This window comes from Aphelocoma coerulescens, chromosome 7 (genome assembly GCF_041296385.1).
Source record: "Aphelocoma coerulescens isolate FSJ_1873_10779 chromosome 7, UR_Acoe_1.0, whole genome shotgun sequence".
Classification (NCBI taxonomy): Eukaryota; Metazoa; Chordata; class Aves; order Passeriformes; family Corvidae; genus Aphelocoma; species Aphelocoma coerulescens.
This window is the reverse complement of record NC_091021.1, coordinates 14,869,077-14,895,372: the sequence shown is the minus strand read 5'-3', so window position 1 is coordinate 14,895,372 and position 26,296 is coordinate 14,869,077. Positions and strand designations below refer to the sequence as shown.

The 26,296-nt window shown below is 37.1% G+C and overlaps 1 protein-coding gene across 2 annotated transcripts in view; it reads right to left on the bottom strand.

Annotated features, from left to right (window-relative positions):
• The window catches only part of PDE1A (phosphodiesterase 1A), a 210,568-nt gene that overhangs the window by 147,880 nt on the left and 36,392 nt on the right, over window positions 1-26,296 (bottom strand). For both annotated transcript variants that reach the window (XM_069022309.1, XM_069022308.1), the window contains exon 2: window positions 4,427-4,540. In XM_069022309.1, coding sequence (XP_068878410.1) covers window positions 4,427-4,530 — 104 coding nt within the window. In that variant the 5' untranslated portion in view covers window positions 4,531-4,540. The remainder of the gene's footprint in view (window positions 1-4,426; window positions 4,541-26,296) is intronic.

Genomic DNA, 26,296 nt, shown 5'->3' with positions numbered 1-26,296 from the left:
ATAAGGGCAATAAGCAAACAGGAAATACAGTATAAAACGTAAGCAAGCAACTCAGTAAAAGAAAGGAAAGACCTCTTTGTCATATCTGGTTTTGGAAACTGTTCTATCACTCTTCCACCAGTATCCATGCGCCCAGAGAACAAGTGACTTTTCCCTAAATAAAATTACCCATTCTGGTTGAGTTTAGACCTAACTTGGCTGCTAATATGGATTCTATTCAATGCCGTTAAAAGAATTCTATCTTCTGATAATTCAGCAGGTGCACAGGAAGCCTTTTTTCTACTTTCTTTGACATCAAGCCAAATTTCCCCATATCAGTGACTAAGGCCCCTTTTTGTCTCTACAAAATGTGTATGCATGCAATTTATCACTGCAGCATTGCAAGATCAACAAACTAGGTCTACATGTCAGTCCCTTTTAGTGCCTAAAACACTTTAGGCCCTCCTTCCCACAGAAACTGGGGTCTCTTATGTTGAATGGGGGGGAAAAGAAAGCGAAGAAGGTAAGGAAAGAGGCTTATGACTGTTTTTCCAATCCCTTTTGCCATGCAAGTTAGCACAAATTAGTTTAACCAGTGATAGCAATAACCCATTCTCATTTTAAAGCAGTAACAATTTCATAAAGTAGTCTATAATAACCACATGTGAATTTCAAGTCCCCAAATTCTTGGAACCTTAGACTTTAACTTTTTCCACTCAGAGATTTTTCTGGCCAATTAAGAGACAATTCTAGCAAATACGTGTATCTATGAAAATCAAGTTATTTACTCACTGATGAACTCGAAGGAAATTCAAAGAAAGAAAACCTACCCTAATACTATGTCCAGCAGTGATGAGTATAGTAGAAGCTACTTGCAAAGAAGATGTCTAAGATGCCTACTTGCAAAATAAAATAAGATGGTGAGGGGGAGATGTCTGACTGTTCTGCATTGACATTGAGTGAAGTGGCAAACAGACAGAATAGACCATAGACAGCACAGAATTTCACACAGTAAGGAACAACACGGAGTTAAGTCATGTCTACATGCAGATTAAGGAGAATACCAAGCACTGCAAGGCTGGTAAGCATAAAGACCTCTGCTTTAAACCTGGTTCTCTGCATTCCAAATCAAAATGCTTTTAAAACACTGCTTGTCTTTCTGAGCTCCCGACAATGCTCTATCAGCACCTGAAGACAAACTCTCCTGGGCAACAAATCATCTGGATTTATTGACACCATAATACATTTAAGCTGGAGACTTATTCACTGTCTAAAGATTCCATCCAATAGAGAATGAAAGGTTGAGGAAGAAAAGGTGTAATCAGTGGCATTAAGCAGCCTGAGAAGGAGCCCCTTGGCTGGGCTGTGACAAGATGATTTTTGAAGTGGAAGGTATACAACATTCCCCTTCAGTCAGGCAGCTGGAATTCCTGCAGTGGCTTTTGTTTTTATTCTTCTGCATAACAGGGAACTATAAAAGCCACACCATTATATGAGTTATTTAGCTGTCCCTTGTTATTGTTTTTGCTTTCTCCACAAACTACAAATCAGAAGCTTGCAGCCTGCATACTGAAAAGACCTTAATTCAAAAACCAGAAGATACAGTCAAGACAGAAATTTACACGACTAATTTTCACAGGCTTTGTTTCACTGAGCTTGTGTTTTATGCATTCAGGCATCAATAAAATCAGCACCAATGTTAAGGATCAAGTTATGTAATTCAAATTAATATCTTCTCTGCCAGATAATGTCCTTGGTTGCAGCACTGCTGCAATTCCAGTGTAAGGAAAACAGTGGGATTTTTACTAGCCATACAGAAGGGCTTGGTTGTAAAGCACCATGAACCAAATAAAAGTTATAAATCATTTTAATTTTATTCAAAACATCCCAGCCTTTATTGCAACACTAGGTTAGCAAGATCTATGAAAGCCTATAGAATAGAAAACCTGTAAAAAGGCCTTTTCATTCAAGCTTCCATGGTAAACAGCTTTTCTTATTGGGCATTCAAATAAGGATTTTCATTTAGCTTTAAGCACATACAACTCACCTATCTTCTAGAATAGTCTCTATTTCACAGAAATGAATGATAGAAACAACGAGCCAACAACAAAAATACCCCAAGACATATGAGGTTAAATGGAATTCTGCTGCCAAATTCATAATTAAAATTCTATTATGAAAAAAATCTGAACTGCTAACAGAAAATTGAAGCTAATTTTAAGGGTCTATTGTACAGCTTTTGAATACTATCCAGATAGCTATTTAAATAAAATCTGATGTTCTTTCAGAAATAATGACCCGCTTGCCAGAAGATAATCAGCACTCCCAACTGGCAAAATACAGTAAAACGGTGTTGAAATCACATGAAAATTAGGTAGGTCTGTGGACTCTATCAGCAAGAACAGATAATTCATAATTCAAACCATGAAGTCTTGACTTCAGTGTAAATACACCACTGCACACTACTTTAAAAACTCCATAATTTGGCATCATACATAGTTTCATTAACAGTTCCCACCCCTAAGATGAAACAATTCCCCTGACTGACAGTTTATAAAAGAATTCTTCCCAAATCAGATTATCTGGCATCCCACTTATCTGTCCCTCTCCCCTACCCCATACAAACATGCTTCTACTTTGATATCTCTTCATCAACAAAATGAATCCTTTTTCTTAATGATTGATGCTTATACTATAAAGTGAGCCTGACATCTACTCTGAAACTTTCAACTCTTTGAAATTTCCCCATACAATATTCATAATATTGACTAGTCAGTGATTTCCAATTAACTAGTGAATAATTTAAATGAAACCATTGGTAAGTCTGAAAAACAGTCAGCTGAGCACATGTCTAATAATATAACCTGGATTTTATAAATACAAGTATTTTAGCATCATCTTGTCATAACAGTCATGAGGTTGACACCAACCTGTGAAAAGTGCATGGTTTCCAAACACTTAAGCTCCACTTGATATTGATACACCACAAACTCCAAATATCATTTTAGCTACTCCTGAAGAACCATAAACCCTGTTTCCTGGAGCTCTTGTACTGAGTGTCACCAATGCTTAGTTATTTATGTTAGTTTGTTTAATGGTACCATTCCAGAGGCAGTTGAAAGGAAATGTTTCAACCCAAGAGCCTAGTGGTAACAGAGAACTTACTGAACAAACAAAAACAGCAGCTAAGACCCTACACAAATGGAAATCTGCACAAACTGGTGGAGGTCTCTGGTAGCAGAAACTCAGAGGTAAAATGTGTGACATCATCAAATAATCAAAATATTTCCTCTGCTGCATACACTCCGGAGTTTTTACGGGAACATTTTTCCCAAAGTGAATTATCTTAAACAGAGTGATGATAGGATGCAGAGCAAATATCCAAAAATATACCACAGAGAAGTTAAGATAAATCCCTGGCCACACCTGAAAAGTGACTTTCCAATCAAGCAAAGCAATTTCTCTTAAAAGAAGCAGATTGTGGAAAGTCCCTTCCCCAAAGCCAGTTTGAGTTTCTACCCAAGGCACAGAGGAAACAGGCAGTGCCATAGCCGATGCATCTAATCCTCCACACTTTAAATAACCTGTTTATCTTCAACAGCTGAGGCACTATATAGCATCTGTGGAATACCTTTAGAAACCCAGGATTACAAATCTTTCCAGCAAAAATACTACTGCGATTTCCTTGCTTCAACAAGTGTAACATGTATTTATTTGTAACATTCTGACATCGGCTTTCAGAGCAAAAACCTGGCAGTTACTTAAAAGAAGATGTTGAAGTTTGAAGGGTTTAGAACACACTGGAGTTTCTCTCTGACAGGTTGCAGATGTTTATTTACTGATCATTTGCACCAAAAGTCTACATGAAAATTGTATTTGAGAGGAGTGAATTAGACACAGCATGTACATAGTGGTCCCCTCAAATACTCCTTCAGCCAGTTTCTAGCATTATTGAACACCAAAATAATTGACAAAAAACAGACGTAGCAACTTCCTAATAGCTAAGCACCTTTTAATATAGACTTCTTTACCTTCAGTCTTAAAGGCAAAGTATTAGTACTTCCTATAGAATTGCAATAATATACTTACCCATACATACTGACAGCAGTGATGAAACAGCTCCAGAAATGCTGATTCTGAAGATAACATTTACAAAATCATATCAGAGATATGGAAGTGCTAACTTGGAAGGACTTACCTGCATTTCAATTTGGATAATAACTCTCACTCATTATACATCTTTTAAATGAGATGAATGAACCTAACAGAGAGTCTGACATTAATCTAAGTACCCTCGTAAACGAGACCGATGTACTGTATTGTGAGAGCAAATACTATTCACAGCTTAAAGATAACTCTCCCGTTTGCTAATTAGACATTTTAACAAACAGAAGAAAATTATCTTTCCCAAGGAACAGAAAAAAAGCCAAGGAGACAAGCTACTCACATTCCTTTGAGTCGTTGCCACATTTTCTCTGCATGTCCTCCTATTTGGTACTGTACAGAGGCGCTTTCCAGTTCCCGAGTTGTTTCTGTCGCTCGAGCCCCCATCGTTATTGTCCTACAGCGATACAGTTACAGTCAGGCTCAGCAGCAAGTAAAAGCAGTCCTTAGTCCGCTACACATTTCAGAAGATCCACGCATGTTAGACAGTAGCTGCTGTCATATCAAAACACATCAGAATTACAACAGCTGAGGGACGATCCTGCCTGAATTGCTATTCACTTTGACAGACAAATCCACTCTTCCCCCCCAAGCACAGAGCAAGTACACACAGCTCCTCTGACCTCACGAGTCTAATCCATACGGGAGAGCCAGCTACTTATACTACTGACTGCTCAAGCTCCTTTCTCATGCACTTTTTCTGCTGTAGGAATACACACAGAAGCACAAAAGATTCCTTAAAATGGACTATAATTCATTGCCATGCAGAATAAATGTGAATGGCTTTAACAATCCAGAAGGAAAGAAAGGCTGGTTTCTGCTTTGCAGGTTGGAGAAACAGTCTGCAATAGGAAAGCAGATGGTAGATGCCAGTATCAGCCACATCACCCTACAAAGAGTGTATGTTCAAATGCCAGAGCTTTTCTCTCTTTAGTTGATCCTGAATTGTTTCTTATTGAATAAATATCTACCAGCCTCTCAATAAAAATATGACTGTACAAATGCTAAGTCAGTAGCAAAGACATGTCTAAATCCCTGCAGAGGAGAAATCAGTGAGTGCTACAGGTTGTTATTGAAGGAATATGCTGTAATGATGACTGTTCACCTTCTCCTAGCAACTCCACACAGTAGGTAACTGTCAATTTTAAGTGGTGGAAAATGCAGCAGCTGCAAGACAGCCCGCTCCGTGGATCCTCCGGGACAGCAGCATGTGTGTGTCAAAATCTGATGCTGAACTGTGTGTGTCTGCCAGCAAAAAACAATTAAGTGCATACAAAACAGCAAAAGGGTTGAGGACTAATCAGTATATGAGCCATGCAGCAGATTGCCTGCTCTGCCTTCCAAGTGCAAACCTGAGAACCTATCTGTACCGCCAAAGTCAGGGCTTGGAGAGGGCAAAGGAGAGGATTTCCTTACTGCTTGCTCAGTCACAGACTTGGGTTTGCAGAGCGCTTCTCCACTCTGAAAATAGCAACTGTCTTGTTTGCTGAGTAAAAATCTTCATTTCTGAAGCAGCAGCAAAACATCAAATATACCCCAGACTTGCCTCAGTGATCATGTTTGTTTCAATAAGATTAAGAGCTGTGCAAGAAGCCAGGCAAGAGCAGCGTGGCAGGAGGGAGTACATGTGTCAGTTTTGTCAGCTACTGGTGCCACTGCCAGTTGGGGAAAGGAGCTTTGGGTCCACATTGGAAAAGTGAGGATGAGCGTCCTCAGATGGTGACTGGAAGGAACCTAAGGGTAAGGGAGGCATATTTCAGTATGGCTTTAAGTAAACAGCTTTATCTGTGTTCAATTTTACAGTGAAGTGAAATGGTGAGAGCTCCCATCTGATGCAATTGGCAGAAATGGATAATACTACTAAGTACTCAAGCTCTTACAGAAAAATAAAGAAGGGGCTCACAGCTTTGAAGTAATCCTAACACTTCAGAATTTCCTAATCAATTTTCTTTCTCTACAGCACCTTTTATGCACATTATAGAGACAAATTACACCCTATGAGAGCTATAAACCCGTTTGAGTTGCATCTTTTGCACACTGATTTCAGGTGGATAATTAAACAGTACATTTCATTTGCTTCCAAGGATTTAAGACATGCACGATTTTAAACTGCTATTAATTCACAGAGTTTCACTGACTTCTTCTTGGCTCAGATATATAAGAGTCAGTACCATAAAATTCACTAACAATTTCTGAAAAACTGGATGAGTGAAGTCACTTAAAATTTTCAAACAGCATCATAAGACAACAATGAAGAAATACAAACTGTGTTTTCAAAAACTGTAAGGCATTTATTTGGTCAAAGGCAGCAGTAGTACTTTTGAACCACCTAAAAGCTTCCAAACTTTCCACTCCTGTTTTGCATGGAGTCCAACCAAAGTTTGTAAGAAGGAGTATAAATATCCTTCCATGGAATAATTAATAAGAACATCTCACATTAATCTGGGCTCTTCCCTGCCTTTTAACTGCCAAATATCTGAAGCAAAGCAAAGAAATTAAGTATTTATAGAAACCACAGAAACCTCCAGGGACAGAGGGGAATTTTAAGGGCCTTTTTTTTTCTCATAAAATATTTCCAGCTCTTGCTGTCCAATTCTACAATGAAAAAAGTGGTGTTTGCAAGCTGTTCTCTGTCCCTCAGAAGGAACTCAGTAATTGAAGATATATTGCTTTGATTTACTGGAGAAAAGTATAATGAGAAGGCAATATCCTTCAGGAAGGAAGGAAGGTGCAAACTGCCCAAACAGTATCCCTGTAAACAGACATACACCTGCTAACGTCACCAGAACTCCACAAAGGAAAACTGTAAAAACTCTGCTCCCTAAAGGACCCTGCCACTGCAACAATGGAAATTCCTACAGCAAAAGCACCCAGCATGGCTTAAGCAAAAGACAAACAGAGCAGCCTTTGTTCCAAAGGTTTATCCTGAGAATCCATACAGCAAACCACCAGAGAAGACTCTGAATGACAAAATTGTATCTCTCAAAACGAAAGAAAGAGCAGGAAACAAAAAAACCCCCAGATAGATGAGGCATTTGAAAATCAAGAAATCTGCCAGAGCATGTCCTGTAGTTCCCTAAGGAGACAGAAACAAAACATCTAAAACAAAAGAGCAACTTTTAAGTTATCTTAAAAACACGAGCAAAAAGCATTTATGGAAACACTGGGAAAGGAGGGACCTTTCCTCCCTTTAGCTTCTGTGAATAATGCTCAGAGAATGAAGCAGCCAAGCCTACATCCTTCCTCCAGCTCAGTGGAGGGAGGCACAAGGCTGAGAATGACAGAGCTAAGGCAGTGCTTACACAGCTCTTGCTGCAAGAGGTGATCCAGGGCCAAAGGACAGGAGTGTGCCACTGGAACACAGAGCAGCCCCACATTACAGCCTGTACGGAGCAATGAGGGGATCAGAGGAGGAATTGCAGACAACCTGACCTGCTCAGAGACACAGACCTCTGTCCCTGCAGTACAAGCAGGTCAAAAGAAGATCCAGAATACTAAACTATGAGCAGCTACTTTGGAAAGCAAGGCCAATCAAGAGAGCTAGCACCTGAAATGATAAATTATCCTTCAAAGTTTTCATCTTTCCACTTCCTGGTCTTGAACCAGTTGTCTGTTCTTGCCCTACCTAACCCATCATTTGTGCTACACTGCCAGCATGTTGTTGTTACAGTCCCATCTTTGTCCTAAAAAAAAATCTTTTTGCCCTTTGCCCACAGTTTTTTCTATTTTTTTTAGATTTTATCTTAAAATTTCCATGCTAAAGTCAACAGACACTTCTATTAGCCAATATGGAAATACATTAAAACAGGAAAAATTAACTTCTTCACCCTTAATTATGGCGATAATAAAACTCTCCCAGTGCCACTTAATCCTCAGCTAAGAATCTACACTTAATGAAAATTTACACTAAGCTTCTTTTCTTTTATCTAGAAGTAAGTCACTCCAGTAGTAATATCAATGCAAAGAAATAATTTTGAAATACATGTAGCAGTAAAGAAAACAGGCTGCCTTTTCAATATTGAATACTGACAGACCTTTACAGTTATGCTAAAATCACACAGTTGCAATAAAACAACTTACCCTGAAATTGGGCTAAATCCTGCAGCTAGACCAGTTAATTAGCTATAAGAACAGGAAAGGGATCATGCAGGCTTGATGAGGAGAATGAGAGCTCTATTTTAAAGACATTTAAATTCCTCTGCTCCTGAAGGGAAACTAAATATGCTGTTTTGTTTGAATTAATCTTCAAAACACCTAATTCATGACACATGGAAAATAAGGAAGTATCAAGAGACCTGCAGGGTGACTTGTCAAACTAATACCCATCCCTCCAAACGTGACAATACAAACTTCCCTGCGGTGGAACTGCAGGAGAGCCATGAACCAATTAAGAAATCTGAAAACATAAGGAAAAAAAACCAAAACAAAACAAATCCTCAAAAAGATAAGATAAATTTATTGTAATTAGTGACAGCATGTATTAGAGATTTGCATGCTGTATGTCCTGGCCCTGATCTACCAAGCACTGATGCACATTTAATTTTAAGCAGGCAAAGCATTGCATATATTTGCTGGGTAAGACAGAGTTCAACAGCATTGTAAGTGAGTTAAACCACTGAAGAACTGTCTGCCAGTGGACTCGACTGCTACATGATGCTTTGTGAACAGAGCCTAAGATAGCAGAGATCATATCACTCAAATTCTGCCCTTGCAGAAAAGGAATGGTTTAGACAGTGTCCTCCATGCCTCCTTTTGCTCTCCCCATTGTCTATTTTATTCAGATTTGTGATGTGCAATCCTCTTTTGCACAAGCAGAGTTTCCAGCTTGCTTGCAATGTCCAAATATCTGAATTATTAATCAATAGGAAGCACAGCACAGGAAGAAGAAATATTTGGTCTTATTAAAGTTCATGGACTTTATTTAAATACATAGGTCTCCAGCAATTCAGCAATGGCAAAATATTGATGTTACAGTAATCTTGGATTTTCAGATTCTCCACAGAATATCTTAACAAAATTAGTACAGTTACATAATTGAGGAATAGCAACTCTAAAAAGTTATGCATATGGTCTACACAGTGCATTGGCATTGACTCAATTAAGTAGGCAAAAGAGCTGGGATTGATATATTAACAGTGCTTAGATGACCTACATAAGGAGACCAAACAAGGAACATTTTCCCTTTTTTTTTACTTTAGTATTTTTTGCTTCATCTGATTTACTGTATTTGAGGCTTGTTTATATAATCACTAAAGTATGTATATTCATTTATGTGTCCTTCAAGTACCAACTTTAAGTTTAGCAAGGGAAAAAAGATTCCTCTTTTTGTTTGCTGTGTGCATGGCCTATCGTATTGGTAATGAACATGGTGTCAGATTTATCAAAGCTTTCAGGCAATTAAAAATGAAAACAGATACCCACGAAAGCTTGTAAGCAAAGTAGATGAAAACCTCAGGGCACAAACAGATATGTATTTGCAAACCTACCTATGACACATAGGTAGGTTTGCAAAGACCTTATCACATTTGATTGCTCAATACTGCCCTTTACTAGAAGTCACCAGCACCAAAGGTCTGTCACGACTGTGTGTGAGTGTTCACAGACCAATTCAGTGCCAAGTAAAGTTTGGTTGACTAAGGCAGATGTCTTAAATCTGCACTCGTGTTGGACTTCACTGCAGTCCACAGAATCAGACTTCCAGATGCCCTGCTAAGCACATCTATTTTTAAGTTTATTTTGAATATGATATAACACTCAATTTAGAATGATAGAATCATTCACTTAGTTCAGTGAACCACACAATCTGAAAAATTCTAGGAGATGGAGAGAGAGCAAAAAATGAATAATTGTCAAGATATGTAATACACAAGAGATGTGTTATAGATAATCTGAACAAAAAGAACTGCACAGGAAAACTTGCTACTGCATCATAAGTAGAAAAACAGAGGAGGATAAAGACAGTGTTTCTTGAGCAGATGGACCTGGAAAGAGGCTTTAGAACCAAAGTTCGAAAAATCTTCAGTAGAAAGTGTCTTGCACATTAGTGAATGAAATGAAGCAAGAGAGTGGTTCAAGGCAGGGTGATTAAAAGAACATCTTGATCTGCCTCGTAAGACAGATGCTTAGTTGGCATCTACATCTTTCTTCAGGTATGTATAAATTGGTCAGAAGAAATTCATTGGTAATTTAAGCTAAAAGATAACTGTTTCACACAGGGAACAAAACAGACCTAGAATGAGCAAAGAATGGGAGGTACAAAATACTTTTGAGATTTTCTTCAGTATTATTTCCCTTTAAAAGTGACTCTTTTATAACTTTTTAGTATTTAATTGTAGTACTTCAGGAAAAAAATTACTATAGAGAACCATGACAATTGGACTAAATTTTCTGAAAACAGCAATTGCACATAGCTCATACAGTGTCACAGGGCAATCAGCACAGCCAAAGGCAATAGAGATTGCAGATTTTGAAGGTTTGGTGACTTTTAACTTCTTTATTTAGAAAAAATTGGTAAACTGGTAATGAAAAGCATCAAATGAAATTGAGGAGTAACATTCATGAAACAACCAGTAGCTTTTAGGAACTCCTTAGGAAACAATTTGGCTACAAAACTAATATGCTAATTTTTGCAAAGAGAGGAAACCTTTCTACAACAGGCAACAGCATTGAAATAAGAGGGATTGAAATTGCCACAGTGAATCACAAGGATGATTATGCACTTCATAACAACATGAGATTGATAATTAATGATGTCAAAAAGGCAAGACTGCCCCCATAGTGAAGAACAAACTGTTGCAGAATAAATACAGATGTTCCAGACTAGTTGACTTTTATCAGAGCCCATTGCCTGTTTTATCACATTTCAGATGTATTCAATTCAATCTTTAGGAGATATCATACTTTTGATAATCATGTACAGAAGAGGTAGTGGTAAGGTGAAAAGTCATTTGAACACAGAAGCTGTGGTTAACTGTGAAAACCTGTAACAGCCAAGTTATTGGTATTTACATATAACTAGAGAAAGAAAGACTACAAAATACAAAACAAAAAGGAAACAGGAAATCTAGATTTGACAAAGCATTTACCAGTTTATCACACTGAACTACGTCAGCTGTATAGAAAATAACTATTCCATGATGGAAAGATGTGTAGATATGGACAACATGGAGTAAAGTGATTTCAGCTAATTATTGTCTAAAAGGGGTTTTTTGAGCAATCATTTTGAGCTACTCCACAAAGAAAACAAGAAAATCATTCCCTTTTGCTAAACATTACTTACACAAGGACCACAGCAACAAGAAAATGTTTCTTGATATTTATAAAGTATTATAACAGAGCAGATGCCAGCAGGAAAAAAAAGTCTCTTCATCTCAAACCAAAGAGATAAACTTGGGAATCTACCCTGACTGTAGCTATTTTTACTGTACAGAAGCTTTCCACTAGTAGCTGTCCCAAAGAGGTGGAATCAAATCATCCCACCCTACATAGGATTCCTTCCAAACCTGAATTGCAGATCTGAGCTTTCAGGAGAGAATGGCAAACACACCCTCCCTGAGACAAAACTGCATCATAACCCCAAGTATCACCTGTGCTTTTGGTGCAGTTCTGTACGTGTAAGAATATGCACAATAATAGCTAATTCAGAATTAGTCTGTTCAAACCTCTACACTTCAGGGAATTGCTACAGAATGTGAAATCTAAGGGCAGCTGAAAAGGTCCTTTCTTACAATATTCTGCATTTTAACCTTAATTTCAGCAAGATGTTTTCCAGGCTTTGGCTTTTAAATGCCTTGAAAGTTGAGTGGAGTATTAAACTGACAGGGAAAACTGGCAGCATGAGGATTTTTTTTTTAATTTTGCATACCAAAAACCTTCCCAGTACCTGAATTACACGTTGTATCTGGTCCTCAAATTTGGAAAACGTTGATGGGTCCCTGTGGCCTGTCTTAAACTGAAATCTGCTTATTATTGCAGTATTAGAAGATAGGTCTATTCCTGAACTCTGATCAGCCATTATAGAGTTTAAAATCTGTCTGAATCATCAATGCATTATTCATTGAATTTTAGAGATTATGCTTTTCAATAGTTATACAACTAAGTTTTCAGTGAAACTGCATTTCATAGAGAGATTTATTAGAAATTTATTCTGCAAATACATTAGATACATTCAAAAAGTTTGAATTGTATTCTGTGAAGACAGAAGTGTACTAGTGAATGTAACCGAAGCTAAACAATGCAGTTTCACGAAAAAAAATACTGACTTAGGAGAGTCTTAGGAAGAAGCCTAAACGTCTCAAATTACAAAGTGTTCCTTTTCTGTCAACAGCACTGGTACTTTGAAATTACGTCGTTCAGGAGTGAGTCTGTCACTGGGACAGGTGCAAGCAGTTTACGAGTGCTCATGACATTTCAAAAGACATGTGTGTGACACACCTTTGTTTGGTGACACAGGACCCTGAGCAACAATGCTTTCCAGCACCTCCCAGTTGGGTAAAGCATTATTTCTTCTCCCCTTTGTCTGACAAATAAAGTGCTTTCCACTTAGAGAAGAGCATGCAGTCAGAGGCAAGAAGGTTACACTGCCAACTCACTCTCAGGAAAAACAAGACCACTTCTGGGGTCAAAATGTGAGCTGCAGCAGAGAACAAAATAAGGTAGGGGAAAAAACATCCCCTGTGCTGATGGTCCAGTGCTAAAATTTTGCTCAAGTGTTGTGCAAATGGTGTCATCAGAGTAAAATTTCCTCACCATGAACTTTGCTGTGCTATGTCATCTTTCCAAACCTGTTAAAACTTGACCATGTGACTGAGTTCTGAAGAAAAAAGAGCTTTTGGGACTGATTACTCAAGAGAGTTGCTAAAATTAGCAGAGGTTTACACAATTTTTATGTACAGAGGAACATTTTTTTTAATATAGCTTTCCCTGTCTCTTGGAAGCCTTGATAAAGAAAACCAGAGAAATTAAGCAGTAGTGGATAACATAATTTCTAAGACAGTTTTAATATGTACTCACCTTGTATAAAAAAGCAGCTGGAAGTTATCTGAGAACTTTGTACCTGATGTTCTGAATTTCATAACTAACTTGTGTTAGTGTGGGAAGTTATATTAAATCATGAGGCAAACAGAAGGAAAATATATAAACAAGAAGAAATATGGGTTATCCAAGTGCTATAACAAGTACACAAGACAGAAATGTAGCAGTGCAAGTATAAGAACAGAACAAGACAAAGATTTCTTCTTTTACTTGTCCTCAGATGTCAGACCAACATTGTTTCTGCTTTTCTAAGAGAGTGAAACAATATTCATGTACCGCTCCTGAGATCAAAGAGATTAATTACATTAGGAAACCTTACAAACATTTTTCTAGAATCAGCAACATACTGCTTGATATTTTTCACATCTGAAAGTGCCATTATGTCTAAATTTTTTTACAAAATAATAGGTCAGATCACATAAAGACCTTTGCATAATGGAAAGCCTGGAGAGAGAAGGATGCAACAGTAGAATAAAGGCTACCTTTGTACCTCCTTATTTCAGCATTATACACCAGTGAATCCTCACATCCCACAGAAACAAGAGACTAAAGCTGCATAGGTGCAACCTAGCCAACCTGGTTTTCTGCAAGAATGGCAAACCTATTCCCCCTGCCTTATGTGTGGTCTCAGCCAAGAAATTCTCACAGTATTGGGATGGTTACTAGAACTGGTGAAAGAAAAGTGCACACATAGGTGAAGATATGATCTGGAAAAGAGGAAAAGAAGGGATGGTAAAGATTCCCAAGTATCTTCATTGGAAGGAATTTAAAAATGATGGAAAAGAGCATCTTATTTTTCCATGGAATGGCTTGTCCTGAGGGTTTCCACATCCCTAAGCCTCCTAGCACACACTGTGGGAGTGAAGCAGTACTTGCTGTAGAGAGATAAAGGGAAGGAATCACTTAACTTATTTGGACATAAGCAAATTCATGAGACTGGAGGCATCCAGAGGTGCTGAAGGAGCCAGACAAGGTCCTTGCAAGGCTGCTTTCTATCATCTATGAAATAGTAAGGGAACTAGGGAGCCCATAGTAGACAAGGCTCAGGGGAGTCCTTATTGCTCCCCAGATACAGCTACAATCACCTAGTCAAAGGATAGAGAGGAGATGGAGGCAGATACTTCTCAAAAGTGCACATTTATAAGACAAGAGGCAATAGGCAAGTAGAAACGTGAAATTCCAGCATTTGGGGGAAGAATTACCACTAGAAAATCCAATATTTTGAAAAGAATTTTCACTGTGAGTAGTTAAGTACTGGAGGAAGTTGCACAGAAGGACTGTGGAATTGCCATCTTAAGAATGTTCAAGGCTCAGCTGGACACATCCCCAAGTACCTTCATCATGTTTGACTACAAGACCTCGAGAGTTCCCTTCCAGGTAAAACTGGGGCTCTAGGATTCTAACACAGAGCAAAGTATTGCCACTTACTCCAGTAAATTAGGACTTTTCATTTCCAATTACTCGAACGTTCCTTTAAAGTACTTGAAATTTGAACACTTCACATTGTTTCCAGCAGCAGGATACAGACAGTACAATTTACCTGCAGAATTCATTGCTGCAGGATGCAATTGATTTAATTATGTTATTAAGATTTTTAGCAGATTAAGTATAAAGATAATTACAACCATTATTAATGTGACATAAGATACAAATAAAAAGGCTAACAACTCTCAGGCTGTGGTCAGACCATAAGAATATCACCAGATAGAAGAAAAGCAAAACTATCTTGTTACTATAATACAAAATCCTGGCCAGGTATATCTAATACACAGTATTATCAGAGACAGAAAATTGAACTATTTAACTAATGTCCTACATGCTATATACTGGTTTTAATATTAAAGGAATTCAAGAAGTATTTCATGTATTTGATTTTTCAGGATAAGTAACAGATAATACAGCACATCACCAATAATTTCTCTGCCTTTCCCTTTACTCATTCCTCCAAAATATAAAACAACAACTATGACAGTATGCAAAAGACTGGTAAAATATTGAACATTTTACTACTTACAAATTATTGTTGAAACGTGTCTACTAAATCAATGTTTCTGCATGCAGAGGTACTGCAAAATAGATTTAAAATTTAATATTTGATAACCCGAAATACTCAGCCCATAGGCTAAAAACACAAAAGATAAAAGCCTGGAAGAATTATCTGCTTTGTTTTAAAAACACAATTAAAATGAAGAGACATTAGCAAATTTAATCTGCTATAGCTGACATCATTCCTGGGCATTGATTCAAACTCCAAATTTAATTTCAATGAAGCTTTAGTAAAAGTAATGCCTTCTGCAGATTCAGACCCATCTGACTGAACTTATCTACTGATGACAATAAAAAAGTTACTTAACCAAATATGGTTTCTGTAACCAGTTTTAAGGATAGACAAAATATATGTTAAATTGGCTTGGGACAACATTTGATTGGATGTTGCTTACTATTAGCATGGTTTCTGCCCTTTCAAGTAAGTATCAGCATAGACTTCAAAGTTCTTTTGAAGGCTTTTTTTCCTTTTTTTTAGATAGACACTTGCTTTGTGTCACAATTTGATGACTTCTGATATATTGGTGAGGTGAAAATGTACTTACTACTGAAGAGAGATGTATGACATGGTAAGCAAGGCAGAGAAATAGAGAAAGAAAACCCAAGCTGAGGAAATTCTCTGCCAAGGCCTACCTCCATGACATTTAGGAACATTTTACATTTGTGACAACTGTAAAAGGAGGATTCATCACTTTGATCACACCAATATTATAGCTTCTTACCCAAAAAACTGTCTCCAAAATAAGTATTATTATATAAAAAGTATTCTACTGCTTTCGATGATAGATATCAAAGTGCACTTAGTTCATCCCTGTTACTGACTTTGCAAAATTGGCAGGAAATTGCATGAGTTGCAGTGTTCTTGGGAAATCTTAGGTTCCAAATTCACTCAGAAAAATTATCTGAAAGTACACTTGGCAGAGGCTTCTATAATCTCACAAAAGACCACACTGGAATTTGCTGGGGATTGACACAGCTCCAATCACATATATTTGCATATGCAAAAATCATTACTTGCATGAAAAAAATTGCATTTTCTTCTTACAGACTGATATTTAGCCAAATTAATTAAATACTAACTTATATAACAGCTCATTAATCCTCATTAGCGTGCATTTGTATAGTTCCTATGATATCTACTTATAAGTATCCGAAAGGGTAAATACTTTTCATTTGTAATGAAACATCCACATGCTCTATTATTTTCTTTTTTTTTTAATTACAACATTTGAAAACACGCCATAAAAGTGCCAAGCCCATAATACTAAAATCGTTCTCTTTCTCCATTCCCTTCTCAATTCCTCAACTCCTTCCTTCATAGGAATAAGTGCTAAACAAGTAACTACACCCCAAAATAAAACTTTAAAGATAAAATCCATTTCCAGGAACTTTTTTGGAAATTCTTTCCTACTCCTTAGACTAGAAGCTTGGAGACCATGCCAAAAAACCCCCGAACTTTGCTAACTCACTGTGAGCATCAGATTCTTCAACACATCCATGGCCTTCAAGCTGATCACTGAGAAAAGAAAATGCTCACCAATGAAAAATCTACTTACATATGTTTCCTTAGTTTTACATCATTAACCAATAAATACCTTCAAATTAAATTTCTGTGCGTAAGAATACCACAGCTGACTGTATACTACAATATGGTGCTTTAGCAGAAAACATCTGAAAGATACAAAAATAGACACATCCAATCCCTTTGTGGGCTATGAATATGCCCTGTGTTCACAAAGTCATTGAACACAGTTTAACTGAGTACAGAGAAGGCAAACACAGTTCTTTCTTGTTCTTTCTTAGCAGAATCAATGTAATCTTTCAGCATTGCCCTATACAATTACTACCAGATAAAAGCAATTCTTCCCACATTACAACACATTCCTAAATAATTTGGAGGTTCTGTCTTGATACATTTTTTATTCCATATTACCTTACCAAAAGCAGTAATAATGTGAGTGGTATTTGTTTTTTCCTGGTTTTCTGTGGGTTTGTTGGCCACGCTTTAGTTGAGGTGTTTTCTTTGGTTATTTGGATTTTCATTTTTTGTGGTGGGGGTGGAGTTTCTTAAAAGAAGGAGAATAAAAAGAAGATAAAACGCACACAGTTTTAGATTTCCTGAGGAAATCATGAAAGTTAGGAAGATGATAATTGAGACTGAGTGGCAAAAACAAGCCTGATTTGCTTGGTCAGAACTGTTTTATAAAGCAGGTTATAATCGTCGCTGAATGCAAATGAACCCCAGAAAGTCATCTTCCAAATTACTTTTTCAGACATCAAAGCCCAACCATGTCAGACATGAAACAATTGATCTCCTTTAAAAATGGTGGATTTAGAGTTGGAAGGAGTTTAAATGAGGATAGCACCCACCTTTTAAGGGTTTGCTTGGCAGCGTTTGCTGACATAAGGAAAGGCAGGGGCAGTGCCCAGGGAACACAGCAGTCCTCCCCTCCCATCATAAAGGGAGAACTTAAGAAAGGCCCTCAGGGATAACCTCACCGTTTTTGTAAGTTACTGCTTGTTTGTACATCTGGTAAGACACAGATCAGGACAGGGAGGTAGTATAAACATCCTTTTAAAACCTTTTCTGACACTTTTTTGTATCACCCAGTGTAGGTGAAAGTTTTTTATTCTAACCCGAATCTTTATGAATGGGAAATACTTGGTATTACATAGTCTATATCAAGCTCAGGAAAAACTAATAGATTACAGCATGTGATAAAAGAGCTGTGGTTCTGACACAAAATTATGCAGAAGAGAAGAAATGAAGGCCAGCTTTCATTCTATGCCCTATACAGTAACTTAGCACCAGGCTGGGACACCAAAGGCTGTACCAACAAAATTATGCTTGGCACTGCTCTAAGTTTCAAATAAAATGGCCTTTTATAAAAAACAAAGATTTTGTTCTGTGGAATGCCTTTAGTCCAGAATTTCTGATTTTCTCTATTCTCTACATGTTTTTAATAGCAAATATCTGGGGGATTAAAAAGAGTATTTTTGCTAAAAAATTTCAAAGCATGTTTCTCATAATCTCTATCTATTTCCCAAAGCAGCTTTTCATTTCATTTTGTGTACAAGGTTTCTGCCACTTGGATGAAGACAGCAGCTTAGAAAGATCTTTTGTAATGCACTAAAAATCATAGGGAAAAAAAAAACCATAAGGTTTATGTTGCTACATAATTTGTTGCTACAAATTCAGCATAAGTAAAAGTAGACCTAATCCAAAAATCAGTATAAGCCAATGGCATCACAAAGGACGCTGCAAAAAATTTACAGAGATGCTGGAAAACTCCAATTGAAAAGAAACAAAGCAAAAATAAACTGACAAAGAAAACAAACAACAGGAGACAAAACCAAAACATTCATCACTCTGATCACACTAACACAGATACTGTTTTACCCAAAAAAACTGTCTTCAAAAAAGACCTGTTTTCAAAATCCAAAAAAACTCATGGAGTTTAAGCCTAAAAAGAACTTTCCAATGAAGAATTTTAACTCTCTTAATCATGAGTTTCAAATCAGACTGAGCATTTTTTTTAAAAGCAAGAACATCAAGAATAACAACAAACTTACAAACTGAAACTTCAAAGAAATTGGATCTTTGCATTTTATCCTCCTACTCATTTGATTTTTGTCCTTCTTATATAAATGCATTTAGGATTTAATTATATAAAAACCATTTATTTGGTCCCAAGCCAAGAATCCATTTGCTGAACAAAAAGTGTAAACAGGAGAATAAATTTGAGAAAATATCTTTCAAATTCTTCATCAACTGATAAAACATGTTGGAAATTCACATGAATTACAAACTGAAGTTTAGAAAAGCAAATAATGAAAAGCATAAAGGTGCTCCCAGGTCAATTTAAGGCAGAACCCTCTGAGTCCCTTCATACTGCTGCTTTCTTACTTGAATTGAAATACGGTCAGTACACACTAATGACAAATCAGTTTATATGAACTTTTATAGATGATGTATTTATCAGTTCAGGCTGGCAAAGGGTCTGGGGCACAAGTTTTGCGAAGAATGGCTGAGGGAACAGGGGTGGTTTAGTCTGGAGAAAAGGAGGCTGAGAGGAAGACCTTATTGTTCTCTACAGGTACCCAAAAGGAGGGTGTACATGGGCAGGGGTTGATCTCTCCTCCCAAGTTACAGGACAAGAGAAAATGGCCTCAAGTTGCACCAGTGAAGGTTTAGATTGGATACTAGGAAACATTTCTTCCCTGAAAGGGTTGTCATCATTGGAACAGGTGACCCAGGGAAGTGGCTGTGCTACCAAATCTAGATATATTTTAAAAATGTGTAGATGTGACAGAAGATCAGAGTACTGAATTAACAGTTGGACACTGATGATCTTCAGGGTGTTTTCCAACCCAAACAATTCTGTGATTCTGTGAAATCCATTACGATCCATTTGAAGATGCCAGCATGGAAAAGTGTCTGCTGCTTGTTGGAACTGCAGACCTGCAAACCCAGCAAGACAGCTTTGCCTGCAGTGGACAGATTCCAGTGGGTGTTTCAGGAGATTCAGGGTGTTTGTTAATGGAGCTACTAGACCCTGCTGTGGGCAGTAGTGGCCATTGGCTGCCCCTGCATGGATGTGCACATGGACCACAAAGGGGGCTGGGACACATGGAGCTGATGCCACATGCTGGAGGCAGCCAGGGTTCTGCTGGCTTTTCTCAAGCTATGAGGTATCTTTGCGCTCTGCCTCAACCTACAATGCAATCAGAGCCACTTGTCAGGGGGAAGCTCCTGGCCCCTACAGAAGAAAAAAATTGAAATAAGAAATAGGACTTTTTAGTTCTGCAGTTTTTAGGTGGGGATATTAGTGATTGTTCATTGTAACAATATTACTGGTAGTATTACTGATTATCTAACTATGTTATAAAATTAGAAAGTAGACCCTCTTTAGAGTTGCTGATATGTCTTCACACTTGTCTTTAAAGCTGAAGGAGCTATATTTTTGCAATGGGACAAGTCAGGTTCTTCATGTACCACTTTATGAACCTGTTTCTCCTTGATCATTAAGCGCTCAAAGGCAGCAGCCAGAATTTCAGAGAAATACAGGCACGAGTGCCTATATAGTGCTGGGTGCTCTATGACAGACATTGTACAAGGGAGTGAACCTGAAGCTGACTTAGGAGTTTCTTCAGCTAGCATAGGACAAAAAATATTTTTAAAAATTTTGTTACACAGAAAATGCAGCATCTATATTCTGCTTCCTAAAATTCCAAGAGAAAAAAGAAAATCAACATTTTATGTTAGTGCAGGTTGTAACAATCTGGCTCCTTAGCTAAACCTTTGATTGTAGGAATTACTAATAAAGTCACACTGATTTTAGGTATCACTGAACATGCTTTATGCTTCTGAGAGCCATTAAAATTAGACCCTATACTTCTGCTTTTTTGTTTTTCTACATATAAATAAGTAGATAGATCATCTTTTTGTCACACAGAATTTAAAAGTGGGAAGCAACACAGATGAGACAAATCCTCAAAACAAAATTACAGTAAAGCATGGAATATACTCAATGTACCTTTATCTTAAAGACAGCCTTTGAGATTTAAAGCTATTGAATGAAATGCATTCTAGCATAGCAACAGGACACTGATATTCAAGTTTATTTTACTCCAGAGTTGTCAGTCTTTCCTTATCTGCAGTCTCATTTACATGATTCAATACAGTCTCCATGGTTTTAAGTACTAATGTTGCAATACAAAAGTTCCATAAACTTGGCCTTTTCAACAGCAAATGCATCATATTCATAATGTTCTTAGATGTGAGCCCTCCCTTACTCAGTCTTCAGTGAAGACCACAGATGGGAATAACATTTGCTCACACTTTATTGCAGAGCAGACTATTTAATAATCAACGTGTTGGCACACTGTTCATTTTGTCTTAAAATAAGTAGCTTTTAAAAGAAGTAAGTTCCAGCGGATAAAATTCAAAGAGAAAAATTCTTTTTCTTTTAAAGACAGTATGGAAGTTCAATGAATGTGTAGACCAAAATCCTAAAAGACTTTACAGTAGTTGCAATTAAGAAGATACAGGAACTCATCAGTACAAGCACACTAAGCTGTAATGTTCTTGTGACCAGTTAAGACAAATAACACTGTTGAGGTTTAATGAGAGGAGACATTTAATACTCAAATGACAATTTTAAAGGGAAAAAAATTCTGGTGCTAAGTGATCACTAAGTGATAATACAATTCTGTAAGAAATGACAGTCAGGGACACAAAATCACCCATGTGCTATTTTCTTTGTACATAGTACATGGAAATGTAACTTGGACTCACATCCCCTCCCTGCTATAACAGTACAACCGCAAAGCAAAGCTAAGATGAACCTCTCTTCCAAACAAACCATTAGATATTTTGTTTACAAGCAAAAGTAATTTGGCAACATTTTTGTATTGTACAAGAAAGGCAATCTGACAAAGGAAATAAAGTCTAAAATTATAAACAGCTGCAGAGAGTCAAACTTGACTTAAGCAAGGTAGCACAAATAATAAAATATGTCCTAGATTAAGGTCATTTGTATAGTCCATATTCTCTCTCATCTAGCTGCAGAACACTCCCTGTATTACAAAAACCAAAATGTAGCATTTTAAAGAACACAGACATAATGGGGCACTAGTGTTTCGAGGTTTGATTCTGCATTGTTTTCTGCATGATCACCTATTTATTTAAATTGGTGCAATTGGTGATTTAGCCTCAGAATCCTATGAGTTCCTGAGCTGGAAGGAGCCCACAAGGATCATCAAGTCCAACTCCTAGCTTCTGTAACTACAAACTCCAACCCCTGTTACAAATTGCTTGCACCCAATCATATCAACACTACTTGTAATCTGCAAAAATATCATTTTTCTGTTTTTTATTAAATTGTACACGAAGGTATGTTCTGCCCAAGTCCATAATTTTTAAGTACATATTTTATTGCGATGTACTGTATACAATGAGAAAATTTATTAATTTCAGTTTTTTTATTCTAACACATCAACTCAAGCCATGCATACTTCACTAAGAATTCATTCTGGCACACAGAAACTGGACGTAAGGACAACTGTGTAAATGTTAAGCCTGGGAAGAAAATTTAAAATAATTCCTGTATTTAATCATACTTGACAGAACATGAAAGAATATCCCTCCTTATTTTTAATAACTTTTTATAATATTCAAGTCAAATTATTTTGTAACCATTAGTCTCCACAGATATCAACCATGCAAATAAAAAGTTTAACCATTCTTATTCTGGTATTTCTGTATCTATCTTCCAATGATAAAAAGATGCTTTATGAAAGAATTGCAGTGTTCTCCTTTCCAAACTACCAATAAGACTTATTAACTTCAGAGATTAATTAGTGCCATTTAAATAAAACATGTCACATTAATATAGTTTGTTCTGAACTACATGAATACAAAAGCAGATATACTCAAGGTTCAAATAAAGGGGAATTTACACTTAGAGCAACACTGAGTAAGAGCTAAAAAGAGCAAATTGCCTTTTTTTTTTTTGAAAAGGTGTCTTAAAGTATGGCTTTGGCAGATGAAAATTCAGTATCATTTACCAGTATCACACTAACTGTACAAACTATTCTAATTCAGATGCAAATTCACATACACAGGAGTTTTTGAAATAATTTGTTGAATAGATGTGATATCCTAAGAATATGTTCTGACTACTTTTTTATAAAATTTCCTTTATACTCCCTGATACAGAGACCTGAACTTGGAATTTCTGTGATTCATTTTCCTGAGAGGAATATATTATTACAATATTATATTAAATTATACTGCAGTAAGTTGGTTATATCTGCTAGATTTAAAATTTTAAAAGTACTATTTTATTTGCAGTTGGTTTTATTTATATACTGAGGATGTAACTTCTCCTAGAACCTAAGTAATATTCTGGTCTCTGAACAAAATTTGTTACAGAAATACAATTAACTTATCAGGAGCTTTTTTAAGAGTCTTCCCAAATACTTCCTCTTTCAAATTTTTACATGTTACCAGTGATATAATTTTCTCAGAGAAATGTATTTCATAATGGGCACAGTGGAATTAAGTGTTGCTGTAAGCACACCAACCTGAGAATCTGAAGGACGCTGCCTGTATGACCTTGCCTAACTCAGTCTCCCCATGTCTGAGACTCCCTTTTAGTAAGCAAAGATGTACCATGTGTCCCACCATAGGTTTGCTGGTGTAATATTTAACATTTTCATCCATTCCTTGGCAAGTTTCTTAAAGAGGGAGAAGGAAATCAGGATGCCAAAACAACCAGAAAAGGCATTTTTGCAGCTATCTGCTATGCATAACATCTGGAGTGGGTTCTGTTGCTGTTTTTCAGTTTCTTGGGTGGTGGGGATTTTTTTTTCAGAGGGGGTGTAGTTTGTTTCTTGGTTTCTCTGGGTTTTTTTTCAATCAATGGTGTTAGAAATCTAAAGACTCTCTATGTTCAGATTGTTCCAAGTTTTTCCCAGTTCCTGTCTCACTCAGTGTGATTCAATATGTGTCCCTCCAAGAGAATCCCACTGCAAACCCAATCCAACACTGTCTGGAAGACCCAGACACATTTGCAGACATTTGACTTTCCAAGCTGCATGCATGGTATAGCTCACACGGATGATCTGGAAACGCTCCTGCAAACTCTCATCATATCTGGAAGTGAATGGAAACAAAACAAAACAAATCTTTCTCAAGAAAAGCTCTGCTGTACCATCTGCTAAGGAGCACTTTGCTCCTTATGGCTAGTTAAAACACTGTGTAGTCCTTTACAAAGACTTTTGCAGATGATGTCATATCACTTTATAGTGCCTCTGCACAAATGTTTTCCAAACTCAGCTGCCCATAAATTCTAAAATACTACTTAACTGCACAAGTATTTTAATCTGTGTATACAATTCTTTTGACATAAGGGAAAAGGTGTACATCCAGCTAGAACTATTGCGATGTACTTGGATTCCTAACTAAGCTCAGTTTCTTTTCAAGTAAATAAACATTCATAGTCCCTCAGTGCAATAATAACAGTTTTAAAATATTTGAAGTTTTATGCCTTACATGGGCCTCTAAAAAGTATCAAAACATTCAAAGGCTCAGGCATTTATATTTTGGCAATTGATATTTCAATCATATTGCATTATATCTTAAGAGATATTTAAGATGCATAATATAGTGAGACATACCTTAAATGGTTTGTTTTGTATGCCTGTTTTAGTTTTCTGTGTTCCATCACATTTTCTTTTTCTTCCTGCTTTTTATCTACTTTTTGTTCCCCACTAACAAGCAGGTCTAGGCCTGATCAAATTAAGGACCACAAAACTCTAAGTAAACATTCAGATTCTGTTTACAGGATGGATCCAAGTAAAAGCTCCCAAGGTTGACTCTCATAAGAGGTATTTTACTTCCAGAGGTTTCTTCTCCCCTGGAGCACAGACTGCAAGCAAGAAGTAGGAGTTTTTTAAAAATTCAAATTTTGCAGTAAGTTCAAAAGGGACACAGTTGCGGCAGAGCTCCTGCAGCCTCTCCTGCTGTCAGCAAAGGCTGGTTTCACAAGGAGCATGAGGGGTCCAGCTACTGCACTGCTCTTGCACCTCAATACAACTTGCATCATACTCAAATGCTTTCACTGGCCCCTGAGGAACAGTATTTCACTGAGAAAAAAAAACCAAAACCTTGGAAAAACTGTTCTCTTCTGCTCTCTTGTTACCAAGGATTATCCAGCTGTGCTTTGGGCTCCCTCCCACCTCAGCCTAAATAAACTTTTCCCCCTTTTAATATTTCATGTCACCCAAGGCTGCCAGATACAGCTAGGCCATGAAGTGTACATTCTGAAAAGCTCCATTCTATTGCCTTTATCCAAAGCGTTTGGAAACTGTGATGGACACAGAATTTGAGATCTGTGTCCTGCTTAATGCGGACCAAGGTAAGATATATTAGATGAGTTTTTGTCTATTCTTACAATTTCTTGCCTTTCATCAAACCACCAGGCAAGCCCTTTGGCCTAATTCCACACTAGAAACAGTATAAAATAAAGGACATTAATTATAAAATGCTATACTAATATATTACTAACAAATTTGAATATTCTGACATTTCCTTAATTCACAGTAATTTGTGAAAAATATTCTCAACAAAAGAGTGAATGTCCACCTGCTTCCTCAGCTCCTTTCTTTTTTCTAAGGAAAAGTGCCCTGTTTAGAGCTATTCTCCTGGGAAACAGATTTTTACTCCAGTCAACTCCCAGCTCAGTTAATTACCTCAATAGATTGCAACAGGAGTAAGTCTATAGAGCTGAGGGCATGATGCCTCCTCTCCCTGTGTTAGTCCATAGAAGCCCTGACCTAGTCCCTTGGATCAACCACCACTCAGAAGCTGGAAAGCAGCGTATGCTCCTGGAGTAGATCTTATTTTACCTTCACCCAAATGGGGTCAAGTTCATGTTTTCCAAGACATATTTGTAATGTGAATGGAAGCCTGATAACTGAGGCAGATTACGACTTTCTGTGTTCATCTACAGGATCAGAGGTGAGTAAACTCGGTCACCCATTTTTATTTGCTGTTGAAAGAGTGCAAAAGTTTCCTGTATTTGCTGTGACAATGGCATATGACTTACAGATGCTCTGAGCACATCAAATAACTTCTAGGAGTCACAAATCTGAGAGAAAAAAACATTTTAAAGACTAAATTTTTAATGCCAGGAGCACTTCTAAAATTGTCATTTGTTGGCCAACACCTTTAGCTGGAAAATTAAAATGGGAAAGAAAGAGAGACTACATACATGCTTCCTTAACTCCACAGCAAGAAGCCAGGCAAAAAGACACAATTCGATCTAAAGGCTCTCCGGAAGAGCAAAAGAATTGGCAAATTTGGTGCAAATGCTGTTTATTATCCTCATGTTCAAATTTTAACTTCTTTTAGAGTTATTCTAGAGGCAGTCAATTAATAATTTATATTACTTAAATCATCTTTTGGGATATCTCAATTAAGATATGGCAATTCACAAAATTATCAAGAAAAGATAAAACAGACTCAGTGATTTGCATAAATATAATTTGCTAAAACAAGATTTGATTG